General features: G+C 42.8%; 2 protein-coding genes across 2 annotated transcripts in view; one reads left to right on the forward strand and one right to left on the reverse strand.

Moving 5' to 3' along the window:
• srek1ip1 (SREK1-interacting protein 1) overlaps nt 1–5973 on the reverse strand; it is a 28191-nt gene extending 22218 nt beyond the window's left edge. The window contains exons 1-3 of the mRNA XM_060823766.1: nt 5873–5973; nt 5676–5772; nt 88–135 (exon numbers count right to left, since the gene is read on the reverse strand). Of these exons, the coding sequence (XP_060679749.1) occupies nt 88–135; nt 5676–5688 (61 nt within the window). The 5' untranslated portion in view covers nt 5689–5772; nt 5873–5973. The remainder of the gene's footprint in view (nt 1–87; nt 136–5675; nt 5773–5872) is intronic.
• cwc27 (CWC27 spliceosome associated cyclophilin) overlaps nt 5849–27068 on the forward strand; it is a 268357-nt gene continuing 247137 nt past the window's right edge. Inside the window, exon 1 of the mRNA XM_060823753.1 lies at nt 5849–6217. Within this exon, the coding sequence (XP_060679736.1) occupies nt 6176–6217 (42 nt within the window). The 5' untranslated portion in view covers nt 5849–6175. The remainder of the gene's footprint in view (nt 6218–27068) is intronic.

Raw genomic sequence — 27068 nt, forward strand, 5'->3', positions numbered from 1 at the left:
AAAAACTATGGTTTGTCTGAAGAATTTATTTAAAATACTCTCTTTCTGAATAGCAATAGCTAAGAATTTCTAAAGTCTGTTACTTACGATAACCACATTTCTTGCATCCTGCTCGGATATTGTCTTTATTTGGTCCTGAAATAAAATACATTAAAATTAAAATTGCTGTACGTCAATCTTTCTGGAACATAAACTGTTACTTTGTACATTAAGAATTCTTTTGCATATGGACATTCAACATTACACTGCAGGAAAAATTGGCTCACGTTCTGCAACGTCATTCAAAAATAATGCATAAAGTATAACATTGGAATGCGCTTCAAAAAACTAGTTTGCAGGGTGTAAATGAACAATTAGCAGGAAAAACAGAATAAAAATGGAACTTTCCAGACATATGGCAGTTAATCAGACTTACACCTGTCACACCCAGTAAAGATACCGGTACAGTTAGTAAGTTTGCAGATGACACCAAAATTGGAGGTGTAGTGGACAGCGAAGAGGGTTACCTCAGATTACAACAGGATCTGGACCAGATGGGCCAATGGGCTGAGAAGTAGCAGATGAAGTTTAATTCAGGTAAATGCGAGGTGCTGCATTTTTGGAAAGCAAATCTTAGCAGGACTTATACAATTAATGGTAAGGTCCTAGGGAGTGTTGCTGAACAAAGAGACCTTGGAGTGCAGTTCATAGCTCCTTGAAAGTGGAGTCGCAGGTAGATAGGATAGTGAAGAAGGCGTTTGGTATGCTTTCCTTTATTGGTCAGAGTATTGAGTACAGGAGTTGAGAGGTCATGTTGCGGCTGTACAGGACATTGGTTAGGCCACTGTTGGAATATTGCATGCAATTCTGGTCTCCTTCCTATCTCAAAAGATGTTGTGAAACTTGAAAGGGTTCAGAAAAGATTTACAAGGATGTTGCCAGGGTTGGAGGATTTGAGCTATAGGAAAAGGCTGAATAGGCTGGGGCTGTTTTCTCTCCTGGAGTGTTGGAGCCTGAGGGGTGACCTTATAAAGGTTTACAAAATTATGGATAGGATAAATAGACAAAGTCTTTTCCCTGGGATTGGCAAGTCCAGAACTAGAGGGCATAGGTTTAGGGTGAGAGGGGAAAGATATAAAAGAGACCTAAGGGGCAACTTTTTCACGCAGAGGGTGGTATGTGTATGGAATGAGCTGCCGAGGTTGTGGTAGAGGCTGGTACAATTCAACATTTAAGAGGCATTTGGATGGGTATATGAATAGGAAGGGTTTGGAGGGATACGGGCTAGGTGCTGGCAGGTGGGACTAGATTGGGTTGGGATATCTGGTCAGCATGGACGGGTTGAACCGAAGGGTCTGTTTCCATGCTGTACATCTCTACGACTAACATTTGAGATAAGGACTTCATACAATTTGGAGTTTTTGAAAAACAAGGACAAGGACAAAGTGAGGACTGCAGATGTTGGAAATCTGAGTCGAAACGTGTGGCGTTTGACTTCAAAACAAGGACAACTCACAACAGCAAAGGCTGCCAAGTTGGATGATAGCCAATAAATTCTCCAAGTGCAAGAAACTAACTCAGGTCTTTGGAAAGTTCTTATAACATTAATGTCTGTGGGTGCAATGTTCTCCATTATACTGATATCCAAAATGTTAAACCTCTCGCAAATTCATACCTCCTGCTAACTGGATATTTACTTAAACTCAGAATTAATAATCCCTCAGATTCAGTGTCTGCAAAAGAGAGATGTGGAGTGACCATCAGGTGTGTATAGCCACCATTCACCCCACCCATTATGTGGCAGTGCCTTCTAACTTAACACTGTGTTGACAATTGGATTTGTGATTACGTGGCCACATGATCAAAATAGATTTCAGATAGCAAACTGTATTACTTCAAGGAGCAGTGTAAGGGCAGTTAGAAGTTCCAACGGACCATTTCCCCATTAAGTACAGAACCTTTTTTGAAAAAGCAATCAACTAAGTCAGTGAGAGATAGTCTAATTGCCTTCACCTGTGAAGTGTTGTCTTCAAGGAAACTCAAGCCATAATTTTGTTTGGAGATCTGAACGGTCCGATGTGCCATTCACCCAATGAATCATGAAAGCGAATCCATCCAAGCCTGCAGCATGTGCATCTTAAGGAACTAAATTTAAAATGCGATTTTCTTCTATTTCTGTTAATAAAGTCATACAGCACAGAAATAGACCTTTCAATCCAACCAGTCTGTGCCAAACATAATCCCAAACGAAACTAGTCCCATCTGCCTGCTCCTGGCCCATATCCTTCCAAACCTTTCCTATTCAGGTATCAATCCAAATGTCTTTTAAACATTGTAATTGTACCCACATCCACCACTTTCTCAGGAAATTCAGATCACCCATGAACTACTGTCTGTGTGAAAAAATTGCCTCCTGTCTTTTTTAAATCTCTCTCTTCTCCACCTTAAAGATGTGGTCCCAGCCTTGAAATCCCCCATCCTCAGGAAAAGACAACTACCATTAACTCTGTCTATACCTCTCATTAATTTTATAAACTTCTATTAGATCGCCTCTCAACTCTCCAGTAAAAAAAGTCCCAGCCTTTCTTTATAACTCAAATCTTCCATACCCAGCAACATCCTGGTAAATCTCTTCTGAACCCTCTCCAGCCTGATGTTTTGTCTCTAGAAACCAAATAGAAGCAAACATGACATGGATTTTTTTTTTCATTTCAGGATGTTGTGTGAATAAATATGATCTTTAATGTCAAAAAAAACGGGAATGTCAGAGGAAAAAAAGAAAAGAAAAAAAACCCAGCAGTGTTGGACATTCTGTTACAAAAAATGGATCTTTCCTTCTGATTTCACAAGTTAGTGGAAAATCTAATTCAAATCTATTATCAAGTCTCAAAACTACATTTTTAAAACATTGTCTCTAAGCACACATCTTGTTATGGACAGCTTATGACAATGGAGAAAATTAAGCTGCCATCTCTTCTTGTTCCTACCATGTCTTATAGAAGAAAATTTACAGTACAGAAAGTGGTCATTCGATCCAGCGTGGCTGCACCAGTTTGGAATAGTTAACTGTACTGTTGAAATTTCAAGTATCATTCGAGACAATATAATTAGAGTTGGATATGCAGGTGAAGGAGAATAATGTGTCACAAGATCTTTAAAAGAATATCATTATCATAACCTGTCTTGTCCCATCACTAATTCAACATTTTACATTCAGCCTCGAATGTCGATACGCATAGAAACAATGGATTGGTTAACATCAGAAAGAAAAAAAATCCATGACTTTTGACGAGACTGAGTCAGCTAGAGAAATAGTTACATCTTATTGGAAAAATGATTTTGAGAAAGATTACATGTTAAGGTTCAACAGAATAGTCAGAGAATCAAGACAAATAATAAAAACATTAAAGAACATTCTTGATGGATGACATCTAGAATTAGGAAGGTAATATACACATGCGATTTAGGTTTGTATTATTTCAAATATTGTAATTCTGTTAGGACATCATGATCTTAACTCTGTAACAGTGAAGCATAATACATGTTTATTTCTTTGTGCATGTTTAATACTCTTATGATTTATTTACTGATCATTATTCTTACTTCATTTATTGGTTTGCATATATCTGCAATGCATTATGAAATAGTACATTTCAAATTGGGCATGGTGCAGCGATTTAATTTGGTAATGAACCAACGTGGTGGGAAATAGCCGATTACAAGTGCTTGTTCATTAAAAATACAAACAAAGAGGAGGGATTATGAAAGTAAAGACTTCAGAACTTTAATAATTGATCATGAACTGAATGAATCAACAAAAGATAAACTATTACACATAACAGTAACTGCCTGGAATAAACTGTTAAAAGGAACAAAGACAAGGTGTTACACTCAAGGAACTAGCCACATCTTGGCAAGATTACATGAACAAAACTGTTTTGACACCAGCTTGATAAATTGGATGCTTTATTGTCACAAAGGACAAGGATTGCCCTACGGAAGAATATAAGGAGTTAAATCACAGGAAAGCTGTGTCTTCAAATGTAAAAAGAAACAAAAAAAAATACTTTTGATAAGGAAGCCAGCTACAGTCTCACTGTAACCAGGATGAAAGACTCTAAAGAAATCATCGACATATCACCTCAGAGACGAAAGGATGAAAATTGGTATGAGAGTTGAACACCTGAACTAAACAGCAGAACTTCAAAGAACGATACTGCAGAAGAACTGAACCCTGGAAACTTCAAGAGACAGATCACTATTGGCCAAAATCCTAGCCAGATTTCACCACTGGTCAGCTGATAGCTACACTGGGTCACAGGCTTAACCTTACTTATCTGAGGGGTCTAATATTTGCAAAAAAGTTTGAATTATTATTTCAGTACTTGATTGCCCATGAGATTTCTTAATAAGTAAAAAAATTAAAGGTAACGTGTGGTGATTTGCCCACAACAGATTCTTGATCAGTAGCGGGAATGGAGGGTTATAAGGAGGAGTGCTGGATTAGACACAATCCTATTGAGTGGGAAAGAAGGCTCAATGAGCCAAACATCCTGTTCCTATTTATTATAGTCCAAGCTCTGTGGGACATAGGTTTGAAGTCCACCAAGGCAGATGATGAAATTTGAATTCAGTCAATGAATCTGGAATTAAAAGCTAGTTTAATGCTGACCACGGAACCAATGCCAATTTTAATTAAAGCCATCTCGCTTACTAATTTCCTTAAGTAAAAAGGGAAGACCTATCACCTTCATCCCCTCCCCTACTCACCTATTGTACTCTATGCTACCTTCTCTCCACCCCCACCCTCTCTAGCTTATCTCTCCACGCTTCAGGCTCTCTGCCTTTATTCCTGATGAAGGGCTTTTGCCCAAAACATCGATTTCGCTGCTCCTTGGATGTTGCCTGAACTGCTGTGCTCTTCCAGCATCACTAATCCAGAATATGCAGTCTAGTCTAAATGTAACTCCACTTCCACACCAATGCTAACACTCAATGCTTTCTGAAAAGGATCAGCAAGCTAACAAATATAAAGTCTGACGAAAGGAATAAAACCAGACAGGCCCAGCTGGCATCAACAAAGGCACTAGAAACAACTGACAACCAATATCTTTGAATTTGTGCAGTCCTACAGTCCAGTCAACGAATTAAAAGTGAAATTGTCTGTAAGGTATGCGGACATGACAGCTATAATGACCCTGACGCCACAAACTATCTCTAGGTATGTGCTGTCACGTCAAAACGACAGACCCACAAGAGGTAGCGGCACAGTGGTATACAGTCAGGAAAGAGTTGCCTTGGGGGTTCGCTGCATCACATTAAACATGGTCAAGGAAATCTTCTCCATGGGGGGAGGGGTAGAGTGCTGAGAGAAGTTTGATGACTCGTCATATATCTCTTGGCTGAATGCATATCTCTCAATAAAAATAAAGAACTGCGGATGCTAGAAATCTAAAACATAAAAAAGAACGTGCTATAAATACAGCAGATCTGGCAGCATCTAAAAAAACCCTTTTCACTTTGTTTTGCCAGTAGTGATATGCAGCTCCTTCCAAACACGATTCTGACAAAGTCAGACCTATCACCAACTGATCTTTGGAACACTTCGAAAGTTTAAATATTCCGAGCCTTATGTTGCTGAAATGGAATTTAAAACCAATAACTCTACGCACAAGTTCCAAATCATTATAATTCACCTGAAAAAGCCATTACGAAATTCCATTCGCCTCTACTTCGAGGAAGTTCCCAAGCACACTTGCTGAGCTGGTGCACCGTTTAATATCTTCCTACCAGCTGCAATAACAAGATAAAACAAACATTACCAATAACAAGAAACATCCGATTTTAACTTCCTTTTAAAAATCGTACAAGGTTTGTCTCTACCCTCCCCTACAGTTAATTTCTGTGGTGTGTCTATGGCATTGGCCGTTTGCTTTCAGGGGCAAATTTTGTGCGAGACCGACAGACAAGGGGCGAACATTTTGAAAGCTGTAACGTTTCACAGCGAATGGGGGCGGGGGAGGATTTTGGAGGAGCTACGCAAGTGGATTGTCTTCACAGATAACGTATTTGAGTGTTGGTTTTTTTTGGGGTTTCGGTGTGGCGAGCTCCTCGGGATCGGTAAGCAGCGGGAGTTGAACAGCGCGGGCGCGTGCCGCGTTTTGAACAGGGCTCACGTTCCAAAGCGGCGGGCGCCATGAGCAACATTTACATCCAGGAGCCCCCGAGCAGTGGCAAGGTAAAGATATCTTCACAACAAACATATGCTACATTGGCGTCTTCATGCGAAGGGTGATCCCTATAAATTAATTCATTAACCAGGCCCTTTGATCGATGGGGCGAGTTTCTTCCAAAGGCTACGTTCAAACGCTCAGGTACTCACATCATTTTAAGCTTTCTTAAGAAACAGCCCCACCCCTTCCGAAGGTGACAGAATAAGTTTTTCTGACTTTTTTTTCATTTGTCATTGTTTTACAACGTTCACATCAGTTATCCCTGTACGTGTTACTTTGCTGCTTGAGTGAGTGGATGGATGAGTAGGAAAGACTTACATTCATGTAGCGCCTTTTCCAGCGTCCTAATTAATTGATAAATAATGAAGTACCTTTGGAGTGCAGTAGCGTCACTGTTGGAGAACAGGACATGTGTCCTACATTTTTTCCCCCCAAGAGATGACCAGGTCACACGTTTTAGCGACAAAAACAGAAATTGCTGGAGAAATTCAGAAGTCATGTAGAGAGAGAAACAGGATTAACGTTTCATGACCATCTTCAGAACAGATAACATCTGGGAAAAAGGTGAGATGAGTTGCTTCTAGTGATGTTGTTTGAGGGATACATAATAGCCAAACTAATAGCAAGAATGCCTCTGCTTTATATTTTAAAAAATGCTGTGGAATCTTTCATATTCTGTTAGAGGTAGTATCAGTTTAAAGTCTCATCCAAAAGTTGATACCTCTGACAGTGCAGTACCACCTCAGTGCAGTATTAATTGAAGTACCAGTGTAATTTCTCTGCGGTGAGATGATTAGAAGGGTGGATGATTGAGTATTTGGTAATCAGAGAGACTTGGTTGTGAGAATGCAGTGTAACAACTGAGATAACCTCTATTCTAATTGATTTTCACGATGTCAAACAAAATCAGACATATCTATTTGTGAGGCATCTTAACTTTAAGGGGACATGATGGCCTAGTGGTATTACCACTAGACTGTTAATCCGCAGACCCAATAACAGATGGAGTTTAAATTCAATAAAAATCTGGGATTAAGAGTCTAATGATGACTCTGATACCATTAGCAAATGTTGGGAAAAAAAACTGGTTCACTAAAGTCCTTTAGGCAAGGAAATCTGCCATCCTTACTTGACATGACAGACCCACAGCAATGTGGTTGACTCTGAGTAGATGTAGAGATGGGTAATAAGTAGCGGCCTCACCAAGAGATGGGTAATAAATAGCGGCCTCACCAGTGATATCCATGTCCCACAAATGAAAAAAATTAAAGTATAGTGGCTTTAACAGCTACTACGTCCTTTGAAGCTGATTGGTCCTTCTCTAATGTACAAAGATCTCCCATAGAACTGGAAAACTGGTCGCAGGGAGAGAATCTTGGTTTATTTTCATGTCAGAAGTTTAACCTTACTTTAAAACTCTCCGTTAAGCATTTTAAAAATTCGTTTAAGGGATGTGGACATCACTGCGTGGCCAACATTTATTGCCTGTTCCTCGTTGCCCTTGGGAAGGTGATGCTCAGCTGCCTTTTTAAACTGCTGCAGTCCACCTGCTATGGGTGGATTCACAATACCGTTAGGGAGAGAATTCCAGGATTTTGACACATCGACAATGAAGGAACAGTAATATGTTTCCAAGTCAGGATGGTGAATGGCTTGGAGGGTACTTTGAAAGTAGAGGTGTTACCATGTATCTGCTGCCCTTTTCTTTCTAGATGGAAGTGTTCTTGGATTTGAATTACCTGAGGACCTTTGCTGAATTTCAGTACTGCATCTTGTAGATGGTACATACTTCTGCCACTGCATGTTGGTGGTGGAGGGAGTGGATGCTTGTGGATGTAGTGCCATCAAGTGGGCTGCTTAGTCTTAAATTACTGTATTGGCTCCACCTCATGCTCCCATGAGGAGGTTGAACACTTCATGAACTTCATGAACACTATCCACCCTGACCTCAAGTTCACTTGGATCATCTTGGACACCTCCCTCCCCTTCCTGGACGTCTCCGTCTCCATCTCCATTTTCAGTGACTGAGTCAATGTGGACATCAACTTCAAACTCACCTCCTCCTACCTTGCCTCCTGGAAAAACGCTATCCCTGACTCCCAATTCTTCCTCCTCCGCTGCATCTGCTGCCAGTAGGAGCAATTCCATTCCAGAACATCCCAAATGGCCTCCTACTTCAAGGACTGAAATTTCTCCTCCCACGCAGTCAATGCTTCCCCCCCAACCTCTTCCCCCTCCCCCCCCCAACCCACCCTCCACTCCCAACACCTTCCCTTGTCACCTCAAGATGTGTAAAACCTGCACCTAAACCTCCCCCCTCACCTCCATACAAGGCCCCAAAGGGTCCTTCCAGGTCCAACAGAGTTTTCCTGCACATTCAGACACCTCATCCACTGTGTCCGTCTGTTGCTGTCAATGTGGTATCCTCTGTGTTGGAGAGACAGGACACCAACTTGTGATATGTTTCAGAGAACATCTCCAGGACACACGCACCAAACAACCATACCGCTCAGTCGCTTGGAGGAAGAATGCCTCATCTTTCACCGAGGGACCCTGCAACCACACAGCATCTAAGTCGATTTCACCAATTCCCCCCCCCCGCCCGCCGCTGCCAGCTTATCCCAGATCCAACCCTCCACCTCAGGACTGCCCTGTTCAACTTCTCCCCTGTCCATCTTCCTTCCCAACTCCCCTGTGACCTACCACCATCACCTCCCACCAGCATCCACCTATCACCTTCAAACCCTGCCCACTCCCCTTGTATTTATTTCTCGGCCCCCTTGGGCCCTCCCCACATTCCTGATGAAGGGCTTATGGCCAAAACATTGACTGTCTTGCTTCTTGGATACTGCCTAACCTGCAGTGCTTTTCCAATGCCACACTTTTTGACTCTGCTTTATCATAGATGTACAGCACAGAAGCAGACCCTTTGGTCCAACTTGTCCTTGCCGACCAGATATCCTAAACTAATCTAATCCTATTTGCAAACACTTGGCCCATATCCCTCTAAATCCTTCCTATTCATCAACCAATCGAGGTACCTTTTAAATGTTGTAATTGTACTAGCCTCCACCACTTCCTCTGGCAGCTCATTTCTTACATGTACCACCCTCTGCATGAAAAAATTGTCCCTTAGGTCTCTTTTAAACTTTTTCCCTCTCACCTTAAATCTGTGCCATCTAGGTCTGGACCCCTCCATGCCAGGGAAAAGATCTTGTCTCTTTTCCCTATCCATGCCCCTCATGATTTTGTAAACCTCTATAAGGTCCCCCCCCTGCCCCACCAAGCCTCTGACGCTCCAGGGAAAATTGCCCCAACCTATTCAGCTTCTTCTTATAGTTGAAACCCTTCAAACTCTAGTAACATCCTTGTAAGTCTTTTCTGATCACTTTCAAGTTTCACAACATCCTTCCTATAGGAGAGAGACCAGAATTTCACATAATATCTCAAAAGTGGCCTAACCAGTGTCCTGTACAGCTGCAACATGACCTCCCAACTCCTATACTTACTGCTCTGACTAATAAAGGAAAGCATAACTGGATATTGTCAAGTTCTGAGTGTCGTTGTGGTGCACACATCCAGGCAACTGGGGAGTATTCCATCACACTCCTGACTTGTGCCTTGTAGATGATGGTCAGGCTTTGGGGAGTCAAGAGATTAGTTAATCATGAGTTTTATACCTAGCCTCTGACCTGCTGTTGTAGCCAATGTGTTTATGTGGTGAGTCCAGTTGAGTTCTGGTCAGTGGTAACTCCCAGGATGTTGATGGTGTAGGATTCAGTGATAGTGACACCATTTAATGTCAAGTGGCAATGGATCTTTTTTTTCCCTTTTATTTTCTTTTTTTTTCTACAGTCAGTTCTCAACTGAGGAGATTCTAAATCTCCTGATTGTATATATTTTTTAAAACCTCTGTCCTACTGCCAAACAGCAGGAGTGCTTATTTCTCTCCAGCACCCATGTCATGTGTTTAGGACAAAGTGAAGAAACATCGAGTGCAGAAAACTTTATTTGTATTCCATCACCCAAGGAAAAACACCCAAGTGGCCAGTGACAAGCAGTGCCCTTGGCAGCAGTGGTTATAGGAAATGGTGCATTTGTGTAGCTTGAATGTTACTTGGCAATTGTCAATCAAAGCCTGGACATTGTCCAGATCTTGTTACATTTGAACAAAGGCCGTTTCAGTTGCTGAGGAGTCACAAATGGTGCTGAATATTGTGCAATTGTTGGCAAACTTCCCCAAATCTGACCTTATGATGGAGGGAAGGTGAAATAGCTAAAGATGGTCAAGCCTAGGCTACTACCCTGAGGAACTCCTGCAGAGACGTCCTGGAGCTGGGATGACTGACCTCCAAGAATCACAGCCATCGTCCTATGTGCCAGACATGACTTCAACCAGTGGTGAGTTTGCCCCTTGATTTCCATTGATCGCAGTTTTGCTAGGGCTCCTTCATGCTGCTGTCAGTCAAATCCAGCCTTGAGTCAAGACCACATGGTGCCCACTACCCATCTGACCAGCCCAGAAGAAGGCCAGGCCAGCCGGAGACAGCCTACGCGAGCTCCAGGTTTGGAACTTGCTGGAAAATGGAGGGACCTGAGAGACCTGCCCCAAGAAGGAGAACCGACATACAACACTTCTGGCCCCATAAGACACCTGCCTGACATAAATCTATCAGAAGAGAGCAACCCAAACACCTCTACAAAAAATGTGGCTGGACTTGGAGCAGCAAGTCGGCAGCAACTGAAACCAGGAACTTCTCCACTGGGTCCTAAACAAACTCCCGCCAGTTAAAAAAACACACAGTAAATTACCTATTACACTGAGTCCTAAGCAGACCCCCTGCAAAAGTACACTGTACTGCAACCTACCTGCTCTACAGGCTCCTAGGAAGGATCGCCTAACTGGAAGTAGTCACAATCCACTCCACCAGACCACTCAAATCTAAGAAACGTGTGAGAAAGCCGGGTAAGCGTGCCAGCTTGCTTGTAAGATTGAGATTACGTAGTAGGAGAAAGTGAGGACTGCAGATGCTGGAAATCAGAGCTGAAAATGTGTTGCTGGAAAAGCGCAGCAGGTCAGGCAGCATCCAAGGAGCAGGAGAGTCGACGTTTCGGGCATGAGCCCTTCTTCAGGCTCATGCCCGAAACGTCGACTCTCCTGCTCCTTGGATGCTGCCTGACCTGCTGCGCTTTTCCAGCAACACATTTTCACCTCTGAGACTGCGTAGTTTCAAGACCACTTCCTTCCTGGCTTACTCCTAGCAAATGTACAATCTCTGGAGAACAAAATGGACAAACTCAGATCATGGCTCAGCTTGAACTGCGGGACTGCTGCGCACTCTGCTTCACAGAAACCTGGCTCAACCCATCGTTCCCAACTGCGCACTTCAGGCTGATGGTTTTTCTAAGAGAAAGGGTGGAGGGGTTTAATCAACAAGTTCAAGAGGGCCAACAACAAGAAAGCTCATGCAGCACAGACATTGCAACCCTGGGCAACCATTGCTCCCCAACCTTTGAATTCCTCACCATCTAGTGCCGCTCCTTCTATCTACCATGGGAATTTACTGCTGCTATACTAACTGTTGTGTACATACCGCCACAAGCAAGGGTTGAGGAAGCTCTGGATGTGCTGTACTCTACCACTAACACCCTGAAGACGGAACATCCCGAGGCCCTGTTTATTGTAACTGGCGACTTCAATCAAGCCAATCTAAGGAAGATGTTTCCCTGCCCCACCAGGGGCCTGAACATTTTAGACCACTGTTACACCACTGTGAATGATGCCTACTGCTCCATCCACCCACCCACCTCATTTCGGGAGCTCCAACCAAAAGGTTGGAGGCTTACAGGAAAAAGCACAAGCACGGGACCCCATGCGTGGGTGCAGTTCCAGTGCTGGTTGGAGGAGGCAGAGGATCAACTCTGGTGCTGTCTGGAATCGTCTAATTAGGCCATGCTCAAACAGTCTGCAGGTACTTGGACGGATATGCTACCACCGACACAGACTTTATCAGCAAGTGTGTGGAGGACTGCAGACTGAGGAAGTCAATCTGGGTGTTCCCTGACAGGAAACCCTGGATGAATCAGGTTATACAGAACCTGCTAAAAACCAGAGGTGAGACCTTAGATCAGGAGACCCACTCAAATATAAGGAATCCAGGTATGACCTTCGCAGAGCCATTAAGACACCCAAGGACCAATATTGAACCAAACTAGAGCCCCAGACAGACACCCGACAAATATGGCAAGGACTGAATGACATCACCAGATCTAAAAAGTGACAGTGCAAGAAAGCAAGCAGTATTCCTCCCAGGTCATCTCAACACCCTCTATGCTCGCTTTGAGCAGGATTTCGGCAAGAGGTAATACCTCTGCGTACCAGGCCGTGCACTCAGAGCTTGCGCAGATCAACTGGCAGAAGTCTCCTTGGATATTTCAACCTCTCCCAGCAGCAGGCCACTCTGCTTGTCTGTTTCAAGAGGGCCAACAGCAAGAAAGCTCATGCAGCATGTCTCAATAACTACCGTCCAGTGGCCCTAACTTCAGTGGTCAAGAAGTGCTTTGAAAGGCTGGTCATGGCATTAATCAACTCCAGCCTCCCCACTACTCTTGACTCACTCCAATTTGCCTATTGGACCAGCAGCTCCATGTCAGATGCCATATCACTTGCCCTTCACTCCTCCCTAGAACATCTTGACACCAAGAACAGCTACATAAAAATCCTACTCATTGACTACAATTCAGCCTTCCAACACTATTATCCCCTTGAGATTGATTGATTGATTATTAAACTTAGTAATCTCGGACTAAGCCCCACTCTCTGCAACTGGATCCTCCGTTTCCTGATCCACTGGTCACAATCCGTGAAGATTGGGAACAGTATTTCATCCTCACAAACATTCAACACTGGAGCCCCTCCATGGGTGTGTACTCAGACCCCTACTGTACTCACTCTATACACATGACTGTGTCGCCAAATACCAGACTAATGTCATTTACAAGTTTGCTAGTGACACTACTATAGTTGGTTGAATCTCAGGTGGCAACGAAACAGATGACAGACAGGAGGTGGAAGCCCTGGAAAAAATGGTCACTGAAAACAACCTAGATCTCAATGCTGGCAAAATCAAGGGACTCATTATTGACTTTCAGTGGGATGTTACTCATGTCCCCCTACACATTAACAGCACAGAGGTAGAATGACTGGAGAGCGTAAAGCTTCTGGGAGTGGTCATCCACAACAGGCTTTCTTGGACTCTTCATGTGGACGCACTGGTTACAAAGGCCCAACAATATCTCTTCCTCAGGCAGCTGAGGAAATTTGGCACGATGGCAAATACCCATGCGATCTTTTATAGGTGCGCCATTGAGAGCATTCTGTCTGGATGTATCACTACCTGGTATGGCAACTGTACCTTTCAAGATCGGAGATGGTCACAGAGAGTGGTGAACTCAACCCAGACAATCACAGAGGTCAACCTTCCATCTATAGAATTCATCTACCAGGTCCACTGTGAAGGAAAGGCCATCAGCATTCTCAGAGATCCATCCCATCCTGGCAGTGTTTTTCGACAACCTCTACCATCGGAGAGAAGGTACAGAAGCCTGAACACACGCACCAGCTGGTTTTGTAACAGGTTTTGCCCTAGTGTTGTTAACATTCATCTGTACCTGTATTTTTGTTTTTTGCTGCTGTTCACCTATTATTTATTTATCTATGCTAGTTAACTGTGTGAACTACCTGTATTGCTCGCAAGACAAAGCTTTTCACTGTCTCTGTACACATGACAATAAATTCAATTTAATTCAATTCAGGACTGTTACTCTGTCCTCTGTCTGTTATTGAACCAAATCTGTAATGATGTCAGGAGCTGAGTAGCCCTGGTGGAACCTGCTTCTCGGATGCTGCCTGAAATTGTTGTGCTTTTCCAGCATCACTCTAATCTAGACTCTGGTTTCCAGCATCTGCAGTCCTTGTTTTTACCTGGTGGAATCTGAACTGGGTGTCGTTGAGCAAGTGTTGTTCAATAGCGCTGTCAATGACACTTTCCATCACTTTACTGCTGATCGAGAGTAAACTGATGGAGCAATAATTGGCTGGGTTAGATTTGTTCTGCTTTTTTTTTGTACAGGACATATCTGAGCAATTTTTCATGTTGCATTTATACCAGTGTTGACACTCTATTGAAAGAGTTTGGCTCTGGGAGTGGCAAGCAAGTTCTTGAGTGCAAGTCTTCATTACTTTATCAGCGCTCATAGCCTTTGCAGCATCTGGTGTCTCCAATTGTTTCTTGATATCACATGGAGTGAATAGAATTGGTTTAAGACTGGTGCTGTAGTGCTCGGAATCACAGGAGGAGGCTGAGATAAATCATCCACTTGGTGCTTCTGGCTGAAGATTGCAGCGAATGCTTCAAATTTTATCTTTGCACGGATGTGCTGGTTGTTTCCATCATTGAGGATGGGGATGTATGTGGAGCTGCCTCCTCCAGTAAGTTGGTGGATAGTCACAAATGATAGCGGACAATGTTTGGCAGAGTTACAGAGATGGATCTGATCCATTGGCTGTGGAATCACTTAGCTCTGTCTGTCACTTGCCACTTATTCTTTTTGGCATACAAGTCGTAAGCTACCAGGCTGACACCCATGATGATGATGTCACTTTAAAAAGGTTATTTTGTCCTGAGTTTTTTTGAAGAGAGATTGTAAAGGCAGAGATGCTGAAGTGGCTAAGGGGAACTATCTAAGTCAACAATCAGAGGAGGCCTTTAGGTTTTTTGTTTAGAACAGATATAACAATGGAAGGGGAGAAGCCAGTTCTCCTAGATCAGGTTTTCTAGTTTTTTCTTGGCTATTGCAGTGGAAGCTCTTTGGGTCCCAGAAGAGTTGCAAGCTTGAGTAAAATGATTCCTAACTGTGACTTTCTTTGAAATCTCTTTGTTGTTCCTTCCTGGACTGGGAAACTGCATGTAAAAATCTGTGTATGAATCTACCATTTTGCCAAGGTATGTTAATGGGATGTTGCTATATTAGAATAGATACTGTGTCTATTTTTCGGTTAAGTTGTCCAATAGTTAAGTTATTCTAAATTCCTCTTTCTTTTGTTTATATTTAACTATAGTCTTTAAATAAGTTGTGTTTTTCTTAACACAATTGAGTGTTGAGTGGTTTGACTAGTTGCATCACGTGGGAACATCCCACTTCACATCTATCTTTAAAATAAGAATAAATTAGGGTTTAGGCTACCACCTTAAAATACTTTGAGGTGGGTCTGGTTTTGTCCATAATATACCTCACTTTCAGTTATGCCTAATGCTGCTCCTGGCATGCCATCGAGTACTCTCCATTGAATAAGGTTGATCCCCAGGCTTGCTGGAAATGGTTGAATGAGGAATATGCCAGGTCATGAGGTTGCAGGATATGCTGAGTACAGTTCTGCTGTTGTTGATGGCCCACAGTGCTTCATGGATGTCTAATCTTGAGTTGCTCAATCTGTTTGATGTTTATCCCATTTGGAATGGTGCTCGTGCCACATAGCATATTGCAGGGGGTGTTCTCTTTGTGAAGGCGGAGCTTTATTTGCACAAGGACGGTACTGTGGTCACTCTCACCGATACTGTCATGGACAGATGTAGCTGACAGATTGGTAATGATGAGGTCAAGTGTGTTTTTTTTCCTCTTGTTGGTTCCCTCACTAAATGTTGCAATCTAACAACTATAGTGTGATCAGTTGTGTTGCTGCTGAGCTACTATTGGTGCTGGATATTGAAAACCCCCACATTTTGTGCTCTTGTTATCCTTAGTGCTTCCTCCAACAGTTGCTCAAAATGTCAGAGTACCGATTCATCAGCCATTGGAGGATGGACTGTGGTAATCAGCAGGAGGTTTAACCTGAAGATTTGAGACTTCATGGGATCCAGAGTCAGTGTAGAGGACGTGCACGGCAACTCCCCTCGGACAAGGTACCACTGTGCTACCACCTCTGCTGGGTCTGTCCTGCTGTGGGCCAGGATATATTCAGGGATATTGATGGTCGTTTCTGGGGCATTGTCAAGCTGTTGCTTAACTATTCTGTGGGACAGCCTTCCCGATTTTGGCATTAATCCGTGGATGTTAGTGAGGAGGACTTTGCAGGATCGACAGGGCTGTTTCTGCCATTGGTTTTTCAGTGGCCAGGTTGATACCAGATGATCTGGTTTCATTTCTTTGAGACTTTGTAGTGATTGATACAACTGAATGGCTTGCTAAGCAATTTCAGAGGGTAATTAAGAGTCAACTACATTGCTGTGGATCTGCAGTCACATATAGTCCAGACCTGGTGAGGATGGCAGTTTTCCTTCCTTGAAGGACATTAGATGAGTTTTTCAGACAATGGTTTCATGGTCGTTAGTAGATACTCAATTCCAGATTTTAAAAAATTGAATTAAAATTCCACCATCTGCCATGGTGGGATTCGAACCTGGGTGCCCAGAAAATTAGCTGAGTTTCTGAATTAATAATCTAGCAATAATATCATTGCCTTCCTGCTTTGAAGGTTTAATAAGGTAAATCGCTAAGAAGGTAGAAAATTACATGTTCAGTGTTTCATAAACTGAGTATTGAAAAATATGTTCTCACCGAAATTTGCATACATGGTCACACAGAATGAACAGCAATAAATAGGCCATTATGCCCAACTGTGTTATGCTGGCTGTCGTGTTACATCTCACTCCATAATTGATATGATCTCCATTCTTTTCTTCCTCAGTACTTAATCTAGCTTTCCTTGAACTGTCCGCTCAATAGCTTTTATCGTAGTTTTAGCTATTATTCCATTGCCAAATCTGCTAGTTATCCCTAAAGTTGCATGAAGGGTGGTCCTATAATCAAATAGGAACTGGGACAGTTTGGTACAGCAAAGCTATAGGCTGTTTCTTCAAGCCTGCTTTCAAAGTTTGGACTGATCTTTCTGCCAGTCTGTTGGATAATGGATGATATGGAGTTGTCCTTAAATGTCGAATCACATGCAACTTTAAGAAACACTCAAATTCCCTGCTGGTAAACAATGGCCCATTATCTGTGACCAACACTTTTGTGAATCAGTGTATTGCAAAAGATGCACACAGGTTCTTTATCATCTCTACCGTGTTTGACGAATAAATTCCATGCACATCCAACCACTTTGAATGGGTGTCTACAATGACTAAAAACAGTAAGCCCATGAAAGGACCTGCATAGTTGACATGTAACTGAGACCAGGATTTACCTAGCCATTGCCATAAATATGCAGGAGCTGCTGGTGGTAATTTTTGTCTTTTGTTGGCACATTGACACTGCCACACCAATGGGGCTATTATCCTGTCCTGGCCACCAGACATAACTTCGCACCAATAATCTTCAAGACCCCTGGATGATCCTGATGGAGTTCAGAGTCTGGCGCCAACCTTTGCTCGGGACCATCACTCTTGCTCCCTGTAATAACCTGCCGTCCTGTCCTGTAATCTGATCTCTCCGGGTCCAAAATAATTTCAATTCTGGTTATGATGACTCTTTGGCTTCCCTCAATACCCCCAGTTTTGCCAGGACTGGATTCTTCTGCGTTCAAAGTTTGATGTCAACTGCGACTGGGAGAGCATCCAGAAAATTTAAAATCATTACGATTCTTCCTGTGGCGATACCACCGGTGATGTATCTGCCAGTGGGTAACAGCTCAATGCATCTGCATTCACTACTTGGTCTCTTGGATATTATTCCACATAGCAGTTATATGCACTTATTTTAGAGCTTATTGTTGAATTTGGCCTGAAGCTATGTGCAGCATTGTCTTGTCTTTAAGTAGACTTAGTTGGGATTTATGATCCGATATTATTAAAAATTTATGTCATAAAGGTATTGGTGGAACTTCCTGACTCCAAATATGACCTCCAAACCTTCCTTCCCTATCTGGGCATATTTATGCTGTGTATCACGCAAAGCTCTGGTTGTATACACTTTTGGGCATTCCTCACCATTGCACTACCTATGAGCTAATACTACCCTGGTGCCATACTGCGAGGCATGTCGATACTACATCTCAGTTGAGATTTTACTGTGAATGAATGAATGAATGAATAAGTTTTGTTATCACATATACTCAGTGATGACAGTGAATAGTTTATACATCGCAACTTACAACGCCATCTTAGGTACAAGGTACCTAGGTACAGCTTCTTAAGTTACACAATCTTAAAAAATAGAGAAATGAAATGTCCAGCGTCGCAGAAACAAAAGTCCACAAACTGTGGTCTTCCAACCCATACCAAGTTGGCACTTAGTCTCCAGTCTACCCTGGCTCCAGACAGTGCCAAGCTTCAGCTTGAGGATCATGAGGCTGGGTGATCACCCCAGACTGTCACACTGTGCTGAGAGGGTGCCACGCTTGGGGGGGCAGTGGGGTGAGCAGGGGGCAGTGGGCAGTGGGGTGGGAGTGGGTGGGGGGTGTTAGTGGCTACCCCGCCTTGCAAGGAAGCCATCATGGGAGGTTATTAAGTCAGGCTGGGAGCCTGCATGCCACACCAAGCTGGGAGGCCCCTCCTCATGTCTACATTGAGGCCAGAGTTGTCAGCGGTGGTGGGGAGAGAAGAAAAAAAGAACGGGCAGAGTGGACGTGGTCCAGCAGAAGTGTCCTACTTTGCCACTATCTTGGGATGTAAAGGGTTCCAACACCTTGGAGAATGTTGGCTATTTCTTCACTTCCCTGAAACTATGACTTGGCTACACAACCATTTGAAAGGCCAACCCTTTAAGAGTTGATGCACAGGTGCCAGGATAGAGACCAGGCTAGGTATGAACTTTCCTTGGGCTGGCAAACTATTACGGAAAGACCTAGACTCCAGTAGAAACGTGGAGTTGGGGCAGCTTTGATCGCCCTCACGTCCAGTGGATGTAACCCGACCTTATCGACCGTGTAGCCCAAGTAGGTCACTTGGGATACCAAGGACACACATATTTCCCTTCAAAGGTGTACATCTACCTGGGAGAAACATGTAAGGACTATGAGTTCTTTAAGTGCTCCTTATTGGTCTTCCCTGTTATTGGCACATCTAGATAAATGGTGACCTGGGATAGGCCTTACGAAATGTTCTTCATTGTCTGCTGAAAAATTGCACAGACTGACGATACCTAAAATAGCAGTCTTGTATATTGGTACAAACCCCTGTGGGTATTTATGTAGCATACATCTGGGAATCCTCATCGAACTGCAGTTGCAAGTACACATGGCTCATGTCCAGTTTCATGAAGGACAGCTCCCCTGCAACTTAGCGTATGAACCTTCTATGTAATTAGGTATTTGTCCAGCTACAGAATGCAGTTTACCATTTGTTTAAAATCCAACTCTTGTTGACGCTGAAATAACTCCACAGAGGCTGGTATCCCTTCACCAACTTACTCTTTTACTAACATGTGGGAAAGTTTCTTGACACTGGTCCAGCTCCATCAGCCATCTGCCAATCCTCTTTTAATCTGTCAGCTGCTCTTTTTTTTTCACAGTAATAGCACATTGACTGTGTGATCAGACAGCACAGAGGTCAGTCTCCTCCCTAACGCAAATGGAAAGTCCTTCACCATTGATCCAGCTTCCTCAGAGCTAGCTCTCAGAGTAAACAGGATGTCTGACACTCCTTTATTTTTCCTCACACTATCGCCTAACAGCAGTAGTGCTTATTTTTCCCCAGCACCCATGTCGCATGTGTGCAGGTGACAGACACAGTGAAGTACAACAAGTGTGTAAATCTTTATTTATATTCCAACACCAGGAAGAAAGGAAACACCAGAATGACCAGTGGCAAGCAGTGCCATTCTCGACAAAGGGCAGTGCTGCATAATCAAAATGTGAAGGGGAAGGCAGAGGTTAAATCAAAATACAGTTGGAGAGGGAAATAAAACACTCCACTGTCTGTGGTGCCCACCTCCCTGAACAGCTCCAGGGTGCAGCCCCTCTTTGTTTTAATCTGTCAGCTGGGGCTCCCTGATTGGGGAACTCATTCTATGAAGTCCACCTGGCTGACCTCGTTACAATCACTACACTCTCCCTGTGATCTTTGCACACCAGAACAGGTAGACAGTATCTGGGTTTACGGTTTCAACCAAATGAAAGCACTTTTAATGGAGCAGCATTTTCTCAGTTCTGGTTCTGGTGTTGTCGACCTGGTTTTGGGCTGGAGTTATAAAGTTGATTTTAATAAATATGTAATCAAGCCTTTAGAATTTGAGATTTCTCTGCATTCTTTTGCTTGTGGCTTTTGAATGGATTTCCTGATTTGAGACCGTCACTTTTTCCGTAATTTTCTCCATTTTTTGCTTTTGCCTTACCCTTGTTTTAGTCCTTTTTTGTCATTTTGCATTGTTTATTTCATTTTGTTTCTCCCCTCTTAATAATGTTTTATTCCACTCCATCTCCTCCTTAATCATCTTTCTTTCCCAAGCTGACTCTCTCTTACATAAGCCCTCTTACATAGGCACAGGGGGAACCTGTGGCTTATCTTGGTATCGTCTGAAGGACCCCTCATTTATTCATGGCTGTGTCCTTATATGAGCAGCAATCCTAGCTGCTACACCTTACTGTCTCGCTGAACTTCCATAGATTGTGTCTGTTGTAGACTTTTTTTCTCATCCAACTCACCACTCCTTGTGACACTGCCATTGGGGCAACTATCCCTTTGCTTTAGGGTGTAGCTTTGCTCTCTGAGCTATAGGTTTGATATCCAGAAGTTTCATTACCTGGCTAGGTAACCTCATCAGTGGCAACCTCTAAGTGAAGCGAAGCTGTTGTTTCCTGCTTTCTATTTATATCTTTCACCTGGATGGGGTTCCTGGGGTTTGTGGTGATGTCATTTCCTGTTTGTTTTCTGAGGGGTTGATAGGTGGTATCTAGATCTATGTATTTGTTTATGGCGTTGTGGTTGGAGAGCCAGGCCTCTAGGAATTCTCTGGCATGTCTTTGCTTAGCCTGTCCTAGGATAGATGTGTTATCCCAGTCGAATTGGTGTTTTCTTTTCATCCGTGTGCAGGGCTACGAGGGAGAGAAGGTAGTGTCTTTTTGTGGCTAGCTGGTGTTCATGTATCCTGTTGGCTAACTTTCTTCCTGTTTGTCCTACGTAGTGTTTGTGGCAATCCTTGCTCACATGGAATTTTGTAGATGACGTTGGTTTTGTCCATGGGTTGTACTGGGTCTTTTAAGTTTGTTAGTTTTTGTTTGAGAGTGTAGGTGGGTTTGTGCGATACTAGAATTCCGAGGGGTCTTAGTAGTCTGGCTGTCATTTCTGAAACTCCTTTGATGTATGATAAGGTGGTTAGGGTTTTTGGCTGTGTTTGGTCTGCTTGTCGTGGTTTGCTGTTGAGGAATCTGCGGACTGTATTTTTTGAGTGTCCGTTCTTCTTGAATACATTGTATAGGTGGTTCTCCTCTGTTTTCTGAAGTTTGTCTGTGCTGCAGTGTGTGGTGGCTCATTGGAATAGTGTTCTGATACAGCTTCGTTTGTGTGTGTTGGGATGGTTGCTGGTGTAGTTAAGTATTTGGTCATTGTTTGTCGGTTTTCTGTATATGCAGGTTTATAGTTCTCCGTTGTCCTTTCTTTCGACTGTGACGTCCAGGAATGTGAGTTTGTTGTCGGTTTCTTCCTCCTTGGTGAACTTTATGCCTGTGAGGGATACCCATGGGTTCTCCGCTATCAGGATTCATCAGAACACTATTCCAACGAGCCACCACACACGACAGCACAGACGAACTTCAGAAAACAGAGGAGAACCACCTATACAACCTATTCGAGAAGAACGGATACTCAAAAAATACAGTCCGCAGATTCCTCAAGAACAAACCACGACAAGCAGACCAAACACAGCCAGAAACCCTAACCACCTTACCATACATCAAAGATGTTTCAGAAATGACAGCCAGACTACTGAGACCCCTCGGAATCCTAGTAGTGCACAAACCCACCAATACTCTCCAACAAAAACTAACAAACTTAAAATACCCAGTACAACCCATGGACAAAACCAATGTCGTCTACAAAATTCCATGGAAGGAATGCCACAAGCACTACGTAGGACAAACAGGAAGAAAGTTAGCCACCAGGATACACGAACACCAGCTAGCCACAAAAAGACACGACCCTCTCTCTCCCTTGTAGCCCTACACACGGATGAAATAAAACACCAATTCGACTGGGACAACACATCTATCCTGGGACAGGCTAAGCAAAGACATGCCAGAGAATTCCTAGAGGCCTAGCATTCCAACCTCAACGCCATAAACAAACACCTAGATCAAGATACCATCTGTCAGCCCCTCAAAAAACGAACAGGAAATGACATCACCATAAACCCCAGGAACCCCATCCAGGACAAACATATGAATAGAAAGCAGGAAACAACAGCTTCGCTTCACTTAGAGGTTGCCACTGATGAGGTTACCTAGCCAGGTAATGAAACTTCTGGATATCAAACCTATAGCTCACCGAGCAAAGCTACACCCTAAACCTCAACCTGAGCTACTAACCTTCACAAACTTTGCAAAAGGCAAAGGGATATTTTTTGCATCTCTCAATGTTCATTTAAAACATGAGATGTGTTGAGAAGATAGAGTTGAATCCCGATATTGACCAGGATTCTTTTGGTGGCTCATAAAATCTAGGAGCAGAATTAGGCCATTTGACCCATGGGTATGTTTTCCCATTCGATCGTGGCTGAAATGCTTCTCAACCTGTCTTCTCCCCATAACCCTTGATCCCCTTACGAATCAAGAATCTATCCATCTCTGTCTTAAAGACTCTCAAAGGGTTGTTAGTTTGTGTGATGCTGTTCCCTGAAGGAATTGGGAGTTGGGTCTTTGGGTTTATTTCTGGCTGAGTGAGACAGAGTTTGTACTGATGGGGGAATTGCAGATGATGGAAGGCAAGTGGAATTGAGGCCACAATGAGATCAGCCAATGATTCTATTGAAGGTTAAAGGATACTGGAAGAGACTTGTGTTTCAGTGTCCTGTATTTCTATGTTCCCAAGAACCTACTGAACTGGAGTAGAAACAAGTCATCCTTGACCCAACTGCACACTCTAAAGAAAAGAGAAATTCCATGATCTATGCATAACCCTTTTTTAAAAAAATGATAATTACAACAATGATAATTACCAATAAATAAAAAGAACAATCCAGAACAAGTAAATAGGGCAAGGAGGCTTGGGTACAAATTGATAGAAAATAAATTTTATGTGTGTTTTTGAACAAAGGGTTATCAACATCCAGACTAGTTTCCTGGAAATAATAGCATGGATGAAGACTGACTTTGCTGAGATCCTGGCACTCTTTTTTTTAAACAGAATAAGTTAGATGGGTTGGTTGGCTTCCTTCAATCATGTTTAGCTCTAACGTCATGAATTCTCTCTCTCTCTCTCACCCCGCCATCCTATCGCACTCTTCTCCCCCACCCCATCTTTTCCTTGAAAATGCTTATCAGATCTGACCTCATTTTCATATATTTGATTTCATGTTCTGATATGGTTTGATGTTGCATCCTTGTTTGTGACATGTCTTGGGATGCTCGTGAACTGTGTTAAATGGACTAATGTATAAATATACTTCCTTATTGTCAATGCAATAAGGCACAGAGATGACAATGACATTGTGACTTTCATATAAAATATAAACAGACTTTACCTTCAGTCTAAAATAATAGCAAAGTATGGCAGAAGCTGGAGTTCTGAAATGAAGACATTTGTTAGGAGAGAAACATCAGTTTCTTCTGAAGAAGAGGCATATTGGTCTCAATGTTAACTCTCCACAAAAGCTTCCAGATCTGCTGAGTGTCTCTAGGCTTTTCGTGTTCATTTACCTTCAACACTTCTCTTCCACCTCCTCAGCCCATGCCCCCTCCCAAAAAAAAACTCAATGGGAGGTTAAGGGGTAATCTTTATGGAGGTTTATAAAATAATAAGAGTACAGATAAGATGAAGGTCAAAATCTTTTCCCTGGGATAACGGAGTTCTGAACTAGAAAGCATACTTTTTAAGGTGAGAGGAGAAAGATTTAAAAGGGACCTAAAGGGCAACTTTTTTTCCACACAAGATGGTTTGTATGTGAATGAATTGCCAGAGGAAATGGTAGATGCAGATACTGTTATAAGATTTAGAAGACACTTTGACAGGTATGTGAGGAGGAAAGATGTAGAGTGATATGGGCCAAACAGAGGTAAGTGGGACTAGTTTAATTTGGGAAGCTTGATTGGCATGGACAAGTTGGACCGAATGGTCTGTTTCTGTGTTGTATGACTCTGACTCTATTGACTTGACTTCCACAGCCTTCAGTGGCAATGAGTTCCCCCGTTTCGACCACCATCACGTCACCTCTCCCCCCCCCCCCCCCCCCCCCCCCCCCCACCCGTCCTCTTCCTCCTCTCTTCTGTCTGTCCCCTCACTCTCTCAACCCAGACTCTCCTCCCCCCTCTTCCTCCCACCCCCCACTTCCGATTACTAGTCCTGTGACAATGCCGCTGTGCTGGCAGCTCCCACTGTAGGAGTGAGTGAAGAGCTGTAGGTGATGAACAGAAGGTCAATAAAAGTCTCTCTTCCCAGCCTGATTGTCATAGGTTGACAAAGGGGCTATTAAGCGGGAGTGGTTGTAGGTGGGCAAGAGTATATGGAGGACGTGGAGCCATTATGTCATGGAGGCATGAAAGGGAGTGAGAGCCGGAGGAATTTTTTAAAAATTGTTTTTCTTTAAAGAGATTTTGATTTAGTTAGGTCAATCAGCTGAGGAATGGCAAATGGAGTTTAATTTGGATAAATGCAAGGTATTGCATGTTGGTAAAATAAACAAGGGCAGGACTTATACAATTAATGATAGGACATGGTGCATGAGAGACCTAGGGGCTTGGGTTCATAATTCTTTGAAATTTGCATCAAGTAGGCATAGTGGTTAAGAACTTTAGTGTTTAAGAAATTTAGCATGCTTCCCTTCATTGCTCAGATCTTAGGAGTTGGGATGTCACATTGAGTTTGTACATGACATTGATGAGACCTTTTCTGTATGCAGTTCTGGTTGCCCTGTATTAGGAAGGATATCACTGAATTGGAGAGGGTTCAGAAAAGATTTACCAGGATGTTGCCTGGAATGGAGGGTTTAAGTTATATAATAGGCTAGATAAGTTGGGACCTCTTTCACCGGAGTGTAGGAGGTTGAGGAGTGATCTTATAAAATCATAAAGGGCATAGATAAGGTAACACCAAGAGCACTTTCCCTAGGTTCGAGGAGTTCAAAACTATAGGGCATATTTTTCAGGTGAGTGGAGAAAGATTTAAAAAGGATATGAGAGGCAACTTTTTTTTAAACATAATGGTTAGTGTGGGGATTGAAGTGCCAGAGGAAGTGGTAGATGCAGATACAATTACAATGTTTAAACAAAAAATGTGGATATGTTTATGAATAGGAAATGTTTGGTGGCACATAGGCCACATGCAGCCAGGTGGGACTAATTTAGTTTGGGAACATGGGTTGGCGTGGACAGTTTGGATTGAAGGGTCTGTTTCCGTGCTGTATGACTCTGTGATGTGAATACAATTGCAACATTTAAAAAAACATTTGGGTAAGTGCATGAGTAGGAAAGATTTGGAGGGAAATGGGCCAGGAACAGGCAGGTGGACTAGTTTAGTTTGGGAATATGGTCAGTGTGGTCTGAAAGATCTGTTTCTGTGCAGTATGATTCTAACTCTAAAAGCTTTAACATAGTGTTGGTGCACCAAGGTAGGCCTTTCACCCAGTTTACTTGCACACCCAATAACCTTTGCACTTATTTCAAGGTTGCTTTGTTTGACTTCTATAACACGCCACCCAAGAATGAAAATAAGTTTGAATTGAAGTATACTTCTTTTTTCTGAATGTATGTAATGAAGTTAATTTAAATTCCCCAGGCACTGTGGCAGGATTTGCATTCATATCTTTAAGTAATTAGTACGGGCCTCTGTATTAGTCTGATAACATAACATCTGTGTATTGTGCTTTGCTGGTTGAATGGAAATGCTGAACAACAAGTTCCTGAATTTTTGATTATTTATTATTGTAGTTCGCTGCCCCACCATCACCCTGGACTACTTCCCTAGACTTCCCTAACTTCCTGCACTTTTTGAAAAAGAGAGATATATTTCTAATCAATCTCAGTTTGGCAGCATCTGTGGAGCAAGAAGCAGAGGAAGTGAAATCTGGGAAGATGCTGGCCTAGTATTATCACTGGACTGTTAATCCATAGACCTGCATTGGAATCCCGCCATGGCAGATAGTGGAACTTGAATTCAATGAAAGATCTGGGAATAGAAGTCGAATCATGACCATGAATCCATTGTTAATTGTCGGGGGAAAAATACATGTGGTTAACTCATGCCCTTTAGACAGAAACTGCTATCCTTATATGATCTGGCCTACATGTGACTCCAGACCCAAAGCAATGTGGTTGACTCCTAACTGCCCTCTCGGCAATTAGGGATGGGCAATAAATACTGGTCTAGCCAACAGTGCCCTCATCTCATGAATGAATAGAAAAAATACTGTTTCAAATCCATTGTGACTCCGTTTGGGGATGCTAATGTTTCACTTTGCTGTATATCTTGAATTACATAGAGTGGCAAAAATGTTTCTGTACTAATTTTTTTCCACAATGCTATTTCTCTTCTGGTAGTAGTAACATTTGCTTAGTGTAGCAAACTTCACTAATGGAGTAACTATATTGGAACTTCTTCAAAAGTGAATGCTGCTGGATAATCGGTGATAAACTTTGAATTTGATGCCCAGCTGCAATCACAGAATCAATAGCTTTGTTGTGGGTTTATATTGAGTGCAAGTTTACCAACA

Source organism: Hemiscyllium ocellatum, chromosome 1, assembly GCF_020745735.1.
Source record: "Hemiscyllium ocellatum isolate sHemOce1 chromosome 1, sHemOce1.pat.X.cur, whole genome shotgun sequence".
Lineage (NCBI taxonomy): Eukaryota > Metazoa > Chordata > Chondrichthyes > Orectolobiformes > Hemiscylliidae > Hemiscyllium > Hemiscyllium ocellatum.